The following is a 13,520-nucleotide window of genomic DNA, read 5'->3' on the forward strand; positions in this document are numbered from 1 at the left end:
AGAATTTTTTCATCTTGCGTGACTGAAACTATATCTATTGAAAAACAACTCCTCTTTTACCCTTGCCCCATCCCCTGACAACCATTCTATTTTCTGTTCCTGTGAGTTTGATTTCTTTAGATAATTTACATAGCTGGAATCGTGCAGTATTTGTCTTTTTGTGATTGGCTTATTTCCTTTAGTATAGTGTCCTCAAGTTTCATTCATGTTGTAGCATGTGACAGAATTTCCTTATTTTTTAAGACTGAATGATGTTCCATTATATCCAACATTCATCTGTCAGTGGACATTTAGGTTGCTCTTCCTTCTTGACTATTGTGAAAAATGCTGCAGTGAGCATGAGTGTGTAGTGTGTAAATATCTCTTTGAGATCCTGTTTTCAAGTCTTTTGGCTATATAACCAGAAGCGGGATTGCTGGATCATACAGTGGTTTTAGTTTTAATTTTTTTTTGCGGAAATACTATACCGTTTGCCATACTGGCAGCACCATTTTCCAGTTCCACCAACAGTGCACACGGTTTTAATTTCTCCACATCCTTGCCAACACTTATTATGTAATTTTTTTGCTAGTGGCCATACTAATGGGTACGAGGTGATATTGCATGGTTTTGATTTGCATTTCCCTAATGATTCATGATATTGAGCATCTTTTCATATACTTGTTAACCTTTTGTTATATCTTCTGTGGGGAAATGACTATTCACATCCTCTGCCCATTTTTTTAATTCGTTATTGAGTTGTAGGGGTTCTTTATATATTCTGGACATTATATATTCTTTATATATATAAAGGGGTTCTTTATATATTCTTACCCATTTATGTGGTGCAAATATTCCATTAGTTGTCTTTAAGTGGATTGATTGTTTCCTTTGCGACACGGAGGTTTTTAAGTTAGATATTGTCAAATTTGTCTTATTTTTGCTTTTGTTTCCTGTTTTTTTTGATGTTATATCTAAGAAATTATCACTTCTTCCACTGTCACGAAATTTTTCTCCCATGTTTTCTTCCAGGAGTTTTATGGTTTCAGGTCTTAATTTGTAGATTTTAACCCATTTCGAGTTCATTTTTTATATATTTCTCTGTGTCCTTTGAAGAATTTACTGAAACAATTATTTAACTTGTCAGCATTATCGCCTCTGTGTACCACGTGGGCATAGAGCCTCTATTTTAACATGTATTCATTTCAAGAAACACAGTTATATACTATTGGGCCAGAAAGATGTGTGTAGTAAACTAATGCATCTTGGGAAATAAGCCTGGAAATAGTAGGTTGCGTAAGAGAAGAAATCACCAAAGGTCTTAATAGGGAGTTTGAATTTTATTTCTAGATAGTGAGGAGATTTTTAAGTTGAGAGCGAGATAATTAGATTTGTTTTTTTAAAAATTATTTTGGTATGAGAGAAGCATTAGAGCTAGGAAGAGGGGAAACAAGGAAGCCAGTTAAGCTTTTTAAAAAGTTGTCTAGGTGATTTACAACAGAAATTTGAAAAGAAGGGACCTATAAGAGATGTAAGAAAAAATTGATACCAATTGACTCCACCGTAAATGGGGGACCTGAGATGTTGGAATTAACTGTTTCCTTTCCGGGTGACTTTGTGAATGGTGATGTTCTTAACAGGGATGGAAGGAGACATAGGAAGGGAACAGTATGGCCCTTCGTTTTGGACAGTGAGTTTAATGTGTTGCCTATTGGATATCTATGATGTCCCCCATTTTTCAGTATGAGTCTGGCCCTTAGGTAAGGGGCAAAGATTTGAACAGAGTTGTAGAGTCGAGAGTCAGATATGTTAGCTGAAGCCATGTGGGTAGATGAGCTCACCTAAGGAGAGGAATTTAGATCAAAGAAATCAAAAATTTCTCCTACCACAGATGATCTTCTGAGAGAAGCAGTTATTAATATTATGAACTTGGCTTTTTCACCAGACCAATTTCTTCCTTGTTTCAGGAATTCAAAGATGAAGAAACTAGGCTTCTATTCTTTTTCTTTCTGATTGGATATATTTGGTTTCTTAAAGAAAATTTCATCACCCTCAATGTTCACATGCTCTTCTATACTTTTACCACATTATATACACTTATTTAAACCACATTTCTATGTATATGTTGTCTATTTAATGCTTATTTTGAGAAACATGGTTTTATTTTTTATTTTTTGGAAGAATCTGACATTTTGAAAACTACCAGTAAACTAAGAATACATGTACCACTTTCCCACTCTCATTGTTACCGCCCCACTACCCCCTCCCCGCCTCCCCTGCCCACTGCTTAGCTAGTGGTGAACTAAAATAAAATGTTGTGGTAAAAATTTGAATCAAGGTTTGCTAGCTGAAGATACCAACTATTTTCAGAACCTGTAAGGAAAGAGATACAAGTCATTCATTTGTAGCCTCTGTTTTATTTCTGACCAGTACAAATAACTTTTGAAGTGGAGATATGCTAGTCTTTGGCAACTAATATTTACTTGGCAACTAATATTTTCTTGGCATGTATTTTTTGAGCTAACAAGTACATATTTGCTTCATTCTTTTAGGCCCCTAGGCTTCTCTAGTTTAAAAAATCATTTGCAAATGGAGATTTAGCTATACTCATATAATCCCTAAATTTATATTTCCCTTATATGTGTATGTTTCCCATTGTGTATGTTTCCCGTTGTGTATGAAGGCTTTTTTTAATGCTGTACATGGGAGGGGAGTGTCGTCATCTGGTACACTATTAAATGCCTTATGAAATAATGACACACCCAGTTCTTAATTTTGAAGTTTTTCTTTTCAACAGGTTTTGCACCGATTGCAAAAATAAAGTCCTCCGAGCATACAATATCCTTATTGGTGAACTTGATTGCAGCAAAGAGAAAGGATACTGTGCTGCACTGTATGAAGGCTTGCGGTGCTGTCCACATGAACGACACATACATGTTTGCTGTGAAACAGACTTCATTGCACATCTTTTGGGTCGTGCTGAGCCAGAGTTCGCAGGAGGGTATGAGTATGTAATTTGCTAGAATGGGCTATCTAGCGCTTTGCTTCATTTTATTACTAAAAGTTTATTTCCATCACCTCCTGCCTCAGTACATATGATATATGTATAAATTAAAGTGTGCCTGTAAACATTTTGCTTTCTTTAAAACATTCATTTTTTTTAATTAAAAATAGGAAGAAAGTCTTCTGTGGTGTTTGGTTCAGTCCTCTCTGCTCCTTGTTGCTTGAAGTAGACAGGCTTTTGTTGGCTTTCATTATTATATCTTGTCATTTTCATTTGGAAATGATTAGAAGGGATTTTTTCTCCCCTCCATCCATGCATTTTCATGTTTAAATTTTGTTCGTAATGATGGTTTTTGCATAGGAAATGAGGTCTTTGCAACAGGGGTTTAAGAAATACGTTATTGAATGTAATTCATGAACTGTATCTATTATTATTAAATTATATTAGAGCCTAAAATTTTATCTCTGGCTTTGTTGTAAACATAAAATCAGAAAAAGTTCATAGAATAAATTGAACCTATTTCTCTTTGTGTCTTGTGTACCAACTCTCATTCGAGTGCTTACTTTCTGCTAGGCAGTTAGAATACAAAGTCTTCTGTTATCACTGAAGTTCCATGAACACTTCTACTGAAGATTGGCCTAGAGGGCCTTTGCCCATGATTGAATCGCTTTGGCATTGCCTTTCTGTATTCCTTCTCAAAAAAAAGAAACAGAAACTAAATAGGCATTTTCTGTAATTAGAAGATGAAAGGAACTGTCAAACCTCTACGAGCTGGACACTTATGACTTCTTTGTGCCCAAAAAACTCTCGTTAGTGTCAGTTCCTGAATTACTTTATTTTTAGCAATTTTAGGACTGAGTTCTACCTGCATGTATATTTCTTATTGGTTATAAACGTGTGCTTTGTATATTTATACATTAATTGAGTTTGAATGTTATTAGGTATGAAGATTGTGTATAAAAACCAAACTTGCAGATATGTTATCTATCTTTTACTGTTTTAGTTAAGGGTATTAGAAATTATATGTGATTTATTCTCCTTTATAGACGAAGAGAAAGGCATGCTAAGACAATAGATATAGCTCAAGAAGAAGTTCTGACCTGCTTGGGAATTCATCTTTATGAAAGACTGCATCGAATCTGGCAAAAACTGCGAGCGGAAGAACAGACATGGCAGATGCTTTTCTATCTTGGTGTTGATGCTTTACGCAAGAGTTTTGAGGTAAGAACAGCGAGCTTCGTGTGCAAGATTGCTTAGTCAAGCTATTGAACTGAACCTTAATGTAAGTAAGCCACCAGTCCGACCTTGCCTCAGAGGTCTGCAGTCCACTGATACAGTGTCATAACTTTTGGAAGAGAGGGGAGGGGTTCCCCGGGGAATGGAAATTTAGAAGTGTGTGGATTTTTCTTTGTTTTTTTAGTCCTGTGTTTCTGCCAGCCTTAGCTTTTTAGACTTTTTCAGAGTAGAAAACTAAAGTTGATTATTTAAGAAGATGCTGCTGTGAAACATAACTAATGAAAAGTTAAAAACAGCCCTAAAATAAGCAACAAAATTAGCAAACATTAGTCCCAGTTTGCCCGCTGATGTACAACAATATGAAGTAAATGCTGTTGAAATGCCATGATGTGTAAGAACTACTTTTTATAAGCACACTGAAGCCTCTTTATAATGCAGGTGTTGAGTTTGGTGCTTGTGATTTGGTAACCTTTTTTTTTTTCCAATTATACCCTGTAGACATAAATTTTTGGCTAGTGAATATTTTGTTATATTCTGGGGCATGATTGTAACTCTTTAACTGGTTCATCAGTCCCTCATCAGAGAATGATATGAAAGCTACAGACCCATCATGAACTTTAAGCATTGTTCTAGAAAGTCTGAAGAGATTTGTACTAGTTCCTACTGAATAGATTTTTTCTTTTCTCTTTGTATGTGTCTTCAGAGACTAGATCATCTAATGAGGTTAAAGTTTCATTGTATGAAAAAAATGAATGAATGTTTACTTGCTAAAATTCTGAAATTTGAAATTAGAATATTGCTGGTTTAGACTAGGAGTATGTATGTCTACCTTTCCCATAGGGATTAGTTGTATATTCACTTCCTGGGTAGATTTGAAGACTGTTATCATTTAAGGTATTAAATGTTGAGATCCTTTTTAGGGACTACCTGGCAAAATTGCAGCATGAAATATCAGTTCATTTAAAATTAACAAATGAGAATTTTCCTGGAAAATAGAGTTTCAACCCATATTCAGTCTCAACTTTGTTTTGTAATAGATGACTGTGGAAAAAGTACAAGGTATTAGCCGATTGGAACAACTTTGTGAAGAATTTTCAGAGGAGGAACGAGTAAGAGAACTCAAGCAAGAAAAGAAACGCCAAAAACGGAAGAATAGACGAAAAAATAAATGTGTATGTGATATTCCTACTCCCTTACAAACAGCAGATGAAAAGGAAGTAAGCCAAGAGAAGGTAGTATTCCTTAATATTGATTGGCTCATGAATATGTAGTATTGTTTTTTGCTAGATTTTGGCATTTTTACTATACTTTTTCAGAATATGAGCTACTACAGCCTGTAAATTGGCTTTTTTTGTTACTATAATCTGTATAAGCCCCGATTTTTAATGTCATGTGTTTGTTTTATAAAGACAATATTGGATAGTTATCTTTTTACCTGACCTTAGAATACTATTAGATCCAAGTCCAAATGTGGAAAGTTAACTCCATGCATGACTTCAAGTAGTTCTTAACTTTTTGGTCTCAGGGACCCCTTTGCATTCTTAAAAATTAAGGTTCCTGTGAGCTTTTGTTTATGTGGATTATACTTATCAACATTTATTGTATTAGAATTTAAATGGAGAAAATTTAAATTATTAATTCTTCTAAAAATAATAACCTCATTATATGTTAACATGAATAACATTTTTTGAAAAATAACTTCCCAAAAGAAAAGGTGAGAAGGGCGGCATTATTTTATCCTTTTGCAAATCTTTAATATTTGACTTAAAAGGAATGAGGTGGATTCTCATATCTGCTTCTGCATTCAGTCTGTTTCCCTGTGTTGCTTGGTTGAAGCATATGAAGAAAGTCTCACAAAGAAAGTCTCACAAATATATATATGGTAGGAAAAGGGGGGAATGCTTTAACATAAAACTTTTCAGATAGTTGTGGATATTCTTCTTTGGTATTACAACTCAACAAATGGTAGTTTCTTAAAGATTAGTTACAGTGTGGAACCTGACACCTTATCAATGGCCTTTCATACTCTGTTGAATTAAAATCCATTGGTCTGTGTTACACTTTACCATAGATCTTTTACTCAGACATGATTTTGTAATGTAAAGCATTGATTATTTGAAAGATACTGGTTCACTGAGTATCTTCCCAGATACTGACATTATCAGATAATCAATCACATTAAAACCACTATTGATCTCATCAGAAAGGTCTTTTAAGTATTGGGAAGCTTCATGTTCATTGTGCTTGTATATGCAAGTTTTCAAAATTCTGATTGTAGTTTGAAAATTTGAATATCATTGACAACAGATTCTGTCCCTTGTTTTCCTTGAAGTCATGGACTGGCTTCATTTTTTGAGAAAATATCTTTTATTGCTCTGGTACTCTTCCTTGAGACAATCATTGTACTTTGGTATGCAGCAAAAGTGCTTTAAGCATACTTCCCATTTGTCACATCGACTATTAAAAAGACATCTACACATGGGTTGATATTTGACAAAATTAATATTTCTACTGCTTCAAAGACATTTATAAGTGAAGTGATTATCTATCTACTGAGAGTGTTTGACAAATGAAAATTATAGTCACAATTAGTACACTTTGGTTGCCACTGCCTTGATTTGTGCTAAAGCCCAGGAACTTTTTTCACTATTGCTTTTGTAAGTGTCAATACAGTGAAAAAGGCATTATGTATTAGTATTAGTATTCAGATGAAAATATTTTTGATCTAGAGAACCCATGGGGTCAGCAAATCACCCCTTGAGAACTATTATCTTAGATTTACCTGATATCATTAACTCCTAACTTGCTTTAGGTTGGTTAGTATTAGTATTCAGATGAAAATATTTTTGATCTAGAGAACCCATGGGGTCAGTAAATCACCCCTTGAGAACTGCTATCTTAGATTTACCTGATATCATTAACTCCTAACTTGCTTTTTTGGTTACGTAGTGTCAATACAGTGAAAAAGGCATTATGTATTAGTATTAGTATTCAGATGAAAATATTTTTGATCTAGAGAACCCATGGGGTCAGCAAATCACCCCTTGAGAACTATTATCTTAGATTTACCTGATATCATTAACTCCTAACTTGCTTTTTGGTTGGTTTCCTGGTCTTGAAGTAAATAATTTTTCATAAGAATAGTTTTTTTTTATTAACCTCAACTCCTAATTGGTTAATATTAAGGAAATTAAAATGTAGTCATTATGGACGTAAAGCTTTTTAAAACTATTAATATTGATCCTTAAAGGAAACAGACTTCATAGAAAATAGCTGCAAAGCCTGTGGCAGCACTGAAGATGGTAATGGTTGTGTAGAAGTAATTGTTACCAACGAAAATACATCATGTACCTGTCCTAGCAGTGGCAATCTTTTGGGGTCCCCTAAAATAAAGAAGGGTAAGTAAACAGTTTCTTTTAAAAATTAACTCTTGAGTTTATTTATTCTCTTAAATGTATGAGCTTTTAGAGATGGTATAACCTAGAATTTAGGAATTGCTTTATAACACCAAGAAAATCATATAGTCATATGCTTAATATTTTTTTCTTATGATATTTGAGTTGTTAGCATTTGATTTGTGAGTATTTGATAAAAACAAAAAAATCATTTTCATTATTAATTTACTTTCTACTTTCTATAAGCCACCAATTTTGAAATTTTTCTGTGGTCCTCAAGTTGGTTCATTCTTTGTCTTAATATATTTATTGGCTTGTTAATTGTAACTGTCACCTAATTTATTCTCAGGCTTATCTCCACACTGTAATGGTAGTGATTGTGGATATTCATCTAGCATGGAAGGGAGCGAAACAGGTTCTCGGGAGGGTTCGGATGTTGCCTGCACTGAAGGCATTTGTAATCATGATGAACACGGTAGGTTCAGATTAAGCTTCTCAATTATTTCTGCTACATGGCTGATTTGAGCAAATAAGTAAGAGATTATTGATATTTCTGCAGGTGATGATTCCTGTGTTCATCATTGTGAAGACAAAGAGGATGATGGCGATAGTTGTGTTGAATGTTGGGCAAATTCTGAAGAGAACAACACCAAAGGAAAAAATAAAAAGAAGAAAAAGAAAAGCAAGATGTTGAAATGTGATGAACATGTAAGTGTCATAACTTACAATCCTTTTTAAAAATTTTTCCATTATAGTTGGCATACAATATTATGTTAATTTCAGATGTACAACATAGTGATTAGATACCAATATAACTCAAAAAGTGGTCATCCCAGTAAATCTGGTACTCCTCTGATACTGTATGTAATTATTACAATAACTTTATTCCTTATGCTGTACTTTATTATCTCCATGACTATTTTGTAACTACTAATTTGTCCTTCTTAATTCCTTCTCCCTTTTTCACTGATCCCCCAAACTCCCACCCCTCCCACCCATCTGGTAACCCTCAAAATGTTCTGTCTATGAGTTTCTGTTTTGTTTGTTTGTTTTGTTCCTTAGATTACACATGTCTGTGAAATCATATGGCATTTGTCTTTATCTGACTTAGAGGGCATAACACCCTCTAGGTCCATCATGAAATATCTTTTTCCATTCCTTTACTTTCCATTGGTGTGTGTCTTTTAATCTGAAGTGAGTCTCTTATAGATAGCCTCTGTAAGGGTCTTGTTTTCTTATCTATTCAGCTACCCTGTCTTTTGATTGGAGCATTTAATTCTTTTTCGTTGGAAATACTTACTGATAATATGTAGTCATTCTTTATTCATATTTTTGATACATATTTTTTTCTTAAAGAAGTCCCTCTAGCATTTCCTGTAAGACTAGCTTGGTGGTGATGAACTAACTCCTTTAGCTTTTTCTTGTCTGGGAAGCTCTTTATCTGTCCCTCAATTCTAAATGGGTAGAATTATTTTGGCTGTAGGTCCAAACTTGCTTTTCGGTTGGTTCTTGGTCTTGAAGTAAATAATTTTTACTTCAAGCTGGGTAGAGTAATTTTGGTCATAGGTCCTGGGTTTTCATTCTGGCCTGCAAACTTTCTGTTGAGAAATTGGCTGTCAGTCTTGGAGGAACTCCCTTGTAGGTAACTAATTGCTTTTCTCTTGCTGCATTTAAGATTCTCTCTTTGTATTTAATGTTTGGCATTTTAATTATGATGTGTCTTGGCGTGGGCCTCTTTGGGTTCATCTTCTTTGGGACTTTCTGCACTTCCTGGGCTTGTATGTCTATTTCTTTTTCCAGGTTAGGGAAGTTTTCCATCATTATTTCTTCAAGTGAGTTTTTAATTTCTTGCCTCTCTCATCTCCTTCTGGTACCCCTATGATATGAATGTTGTTACTCTTGATTTTGTCCCAGAGGCTCCTTAAACTATCTTAATTTTTTTGGCTTCTTTTTTTGTTGTTGTTGCTCTTCTGATTAGGTGTCCTCTGCTACCCCATCCTCTGTATCAGTGATTCAGTCCTCCGCTTCATCCACTCTATTGATTTCCTCTAATGCACTCTTCATTTCAGCTATTGCATTCTTCATTTCTGACTGGTTCCTATTTATGTTTTTCATCTCCATTTTTATGTTTTCTGTCTCTTTGTTTAAGTTCTCACTGAGTTCATCTGCTCTTCCCCTGAGTTCATTGAGTATCCTATAACCAGTGTTTTGAACTCTGCATCTGGTAGATTGTCTGTCTCCATTTTGTCGAGTTCTTTTTCTGGAGCTATATTCTGTTCTTTTGTGTAGGACATGCTTCTTTGTCTCTCCATTTTGGTTGCCTCCCTGTATCTGTTTCTATGTATTAGATAGGGCTCCTAAGTCTCTCAGTCTTAGTAGAGTGGTTTTGTGTAGTAGATGTCCTTTGGGGCCCAGTGGCACAGTCCTGGGAGGGGTCCAGCTGCAGGCCAAGTTCACCTGCAGCCTGTGCACTTCAGGGCCCCCTGTTAAGAGTCATCAAGCAGTCCATTGATGGCTGCCATCCATGCTGAGCTTATAGGTGCCTTGAGAGGCCAAGCCAGAAACCAAGGCCAACTAGTGTAGGGCATGGGGCTGTTCAGCAAGAGGTACAGGGCACACTGAGGCCAGGTGCTGCTGCTTTGGATTTTGTGAGCCTTTCAGAGATTTTAGGAAAGTCCACAGCAAGAGTCAAGATAAGGCCATTTGTATGGAATAAACTGCTGGAAGTGGCTTGGGTGGGCCCATGAGTTGGGAGAGGTGGAATCTCGGGGAATCACCTTCGCAGAGCAACCCGTGTTATTCAGGTTGATAACTCAGATATGGCAGTGCCTGTGTCTGCATGCTGGGAGGGGGAAGGCTCAACAGAGGAGCAGTGGATACTGTCAGCGCTTCTGTCCGGGAGAAAGCTGCCCCTCCAGCCCTTGCCCTGAAGCCTGACACTCAGTGTCTCCTGGTATGTCCCTGGCACTCCTCAAGCAGGTACCCCAGTGCTGGAGCTCAGAGTGAGTGAGTCCATCAGCAAGTAAGTCTGGGAACGGGTTCTTTTAAGAGGAATGCCTGCAACTCCTGCAGCCCTCCATCTTACTCAGCTGCAGCCTCTGCTGGTTTTCATAGCCAGGGGTTATGGGGACTTCTCTTCTCAGTGCTGGCACCCTGGACTGGGGATCCAAATGTGGGGCCAGGACCCCTCGCTCCTCTGGTGTGGGGGAGGACTCTGCATTCAAAATAACCCTCCTGATTCTTGATCACCACACTTGGTTGTGGGACCACGCCCTTTCCTGTCTCCACCCCTCCTCCCAGTTTGAGATGACTTCTTATTTTTATCCCTAGTTGTAGGACTTCTGTTCAGCCAGACCTCGGGCAACTCTGTGTGCTGGTTGCTCTGTAGTTTTGTTATAATTTTGGTGTGGTGGCGAGAGGAGGTGTACACAGCTTCTACCTTTTATGCCGTCTTGAGCAGTCTCTCATAACTTGGAATTCTTAAGCTTTTGTTGTGAGGGGAGAACAACCTGTTTTCCTTGGCAAGTGTGCAACTTAGCTGCTAGAATTCTTTTTTAGAACGAGTACCTTATGCATTTTTATTGGTTGCTCATCTTTGTGGCAGGGGGTTGCATATGTTTGTCTAATGTCATTCGTCCAACAATCCATATGAGTCATAAATCCAATTAATTTTTTCATAATCCTTTTAAATGTATTAGCTATGTAATCTTGAGCAGTTTGCCTGATCTTAGTTTTCCTATCTGTAAAATGGAGATAAAGGTCCCTATCAGATTTGGTTCTATGAAGATGAAATGAGATTATATGGGTTAGCATAGTGTCTGATATGTAGTTAGTGTCTAGTGAATTTCAGCTGCTGCTTTTATCCAGTATTCTTTTAAAAAATGTAATATACTCTCTGGGCATTTGTTTTCTTTAAAGAATAATTGCTATTATTCCCTGCCTTTTTACCGGGACATCTTTTGCTGTGGTTTCAGATTCAAAAGCTTGGAAGCTGTATTACAGATCCAGGTAGTCGAGAGACCTCAGGAAATACCGTGCACACAGTGTTTCACCGCGACAAGACCAAAGATGTTCATCCTGAAAGCTGTTGCAGCTCTGAAAAGGGTGGGCAGCCACTGCCTTGGTTTGAGCATAGGAAAAATGTACCACAGTTTGCAGAATCTACAGAAACAACATTTGGTCCTGATTCCGGAAAAGGTGCCAAGAGCTTAGTTGAACTCCTTGTAAGTAAGCCATAATGTCTTACTACGGATAACCAATTGTTCATGGGGTAGATGTGGGAGGGGATGGATTTTTGAGGGTTCAAAGTTGGGAGTAGGGGAAGGCTTTTAAGAAGATATGGGCAGTATTTCATTGGTTTTTGGTGACTTCATTTCTCTTCTACTAGTGGTTTATACACCTCCTTTGGAACACATTTCCTTGTCCTCCTTTGTCTCAAGGAGACTAGTTGGGAGATGGGGGTAGAGTTAGCATTATGCCTAGGAGTTGGCCTCCTTGAAGAGGAAGGTTATTGTAAGCAAACTGCTTTTATAGTAGCAATTTATAATAGCCACCCTTCTAGACCAAGAAATAATATAGATTCTGAACCAGAGCCTACTTTCTAGGTTTCTTCCTTTAGGTGTCATAGAAGATAAAAGCATAACTGAACTTGGAAAACCTTTTATAGTTGATTTCAATTCTTGATACTTGAGATGAATTATACCTGATTCCAAGTGTCCCAGTTCAGAGTTTGTGTAAGGCTTGAATGAAGGGGAAGGAAGGAGAAGGATGGTGTCTTTTCTGTAGTAAATAGGATCCTAATGGAGCCAAATGCTTTAGAATACTTGTTTTTTCTTTTTTACATGGTTATAAAGTTTAATGGTATTGTTGTATAACTTATTTCATAAGTTAAGAAAAGGTTACATTTTACTTAATTTGTAGAGAAAGAAGTTTCAATATAGGACCAGCTAGAGATAAGTCTGGTCATTTAAAATTTAGTGATTACTGTAACCATCTCTAATTAGTCATTTTTAAGGCAAAAGGTATGTTGGTAGTCAGCTGGGCTCATAGATCTAGGACAAATTATAGATCCAGAGTTTCAAACTAAGTTGAGTTGGATTTTATTTTCACTTAGTACTTTCCAAGAGAGAATGACATTAAACACTTTATGTGACAGAATTGAAACTAAAAAGCTAGACTAATCTTTAGGTGTCCTCCATCAGCAAAACATTTTGCATTCTTAATGTAAGTCATAGTCTTAACTATTGCTTTAATTTGCAGGATGAGTCTGAATGTACTTCAGATGAGGAAATCTTTATCTCACAAGATGAAATACAGTCATTTATGGCTAATAACCAGTCTTTCTACAGCAATAGAGAACAATACCGACAGCATCTGAAGGAGAAATTTAATAAATACTGCCGCTTAAATGATCACAAGAGGCCCATGTGTAGTGGCTGGTTGACAACGGCTGGAGCAAATTAAATAAATAAAATAGCTCTGTCTTTCAATGAAACACTCAAGATGACTACTGCGCCTTCTCTTTCAAAAAAAACCTCTTAATTTAGTGACTTACGGCAAAATTTTATCTTAAATCAATGTGATTCTTTCTTGTTTTGGGAGACGGTGGAGGTAACCTCATTAGTTTGTTCTTCCTTCAGGCTTGTGTCTTTAGTTGCGTGGCTGCGCAGGCCTGCCATATGATTTAAGCCATCTCTTTTCATTAAATGTTTCTCTTCCTGTGAGACTTACTAAAGCAACTTAGTGGCAAAAGTAATGTTGTACTTATACTTCTGTACAGAAATGACAATGAGCTGAATATATGGTTTTACAAAGTAGACATCCACCTGCGAAATGTTTGGATGTAATGTTAAAGCGCAATGTGCAAAATTTAAAATAAAGAATATTTATTAATATGCATAGTAAAA

General features: G+C 36.4%; 1 protein-coding gene across 11 annotated transcripts in view; it reads left to right on the top strand.

The window, feature by feature from the left end:
- The window catches only part of GGNBP2 (gametogenetin binding protein 2), a 31,063-nt gene extending 17,543 nt beyond the window's left edge, over window positions 1-13,520 (top strand). For 4 of the 11 annotated variants that reach the window (XM_039885871.1, XM_039885874.1, XM_039885873.1 and 1 more), the window contains 8 exons: window positions 2,777-2,986; window positions 4,030-4,204; window positions 5,257-5,451; window positions 7,470-7,617; window positions 7,964-8,089; window positions 8,174-8,322; window positions 11,589-11,837; window positions 12,874-13,520. In XM_039885871.1, the coding sequence (XP_039741805.1) occupies window positions 2,777-2,986; window positions 4,030-4,204; window positions 5,257-5,451; window positions 7,470-7,617; window positions 7,964-8,089; window positions 8,174-8,322; window positions 11,589-11,837; window positions 12,874-13,077 (1,456 nt within the window). In that variant the 3' untranslated portion in view covers window positions 13,078-13,520. The remainder of the gene's footprint in view (window positions 1-2,776; window positions 2,987-4,029; window positions 4,205-5,256; window positions 5,452-7,469; window positions 7,618-7,963; window positions 8,090-8,173; window positions 8,323-11,588; window positions 11,838-12,873) is intronic. The other 7 variants (XM_039885877.1, XM_039885882.1, XM_039885875.1 and 4 more) reach the window with 5 other exon arrangements.

Source organism: Pteropus medius, unplaced genomic scaffold (genome assembly GCF_902729225.1).
Source record: "Pteropus medius unplaced genomic scaffold, Ma_sr-lr_union100, whole genome shotgun sequence".
NCBI classification, from domain to species: Eukaryota; Metazoa; Chordata; class Mammalia; order Chiroptera; family Pteropodidae; genus Pteropus; species Pteropus medius.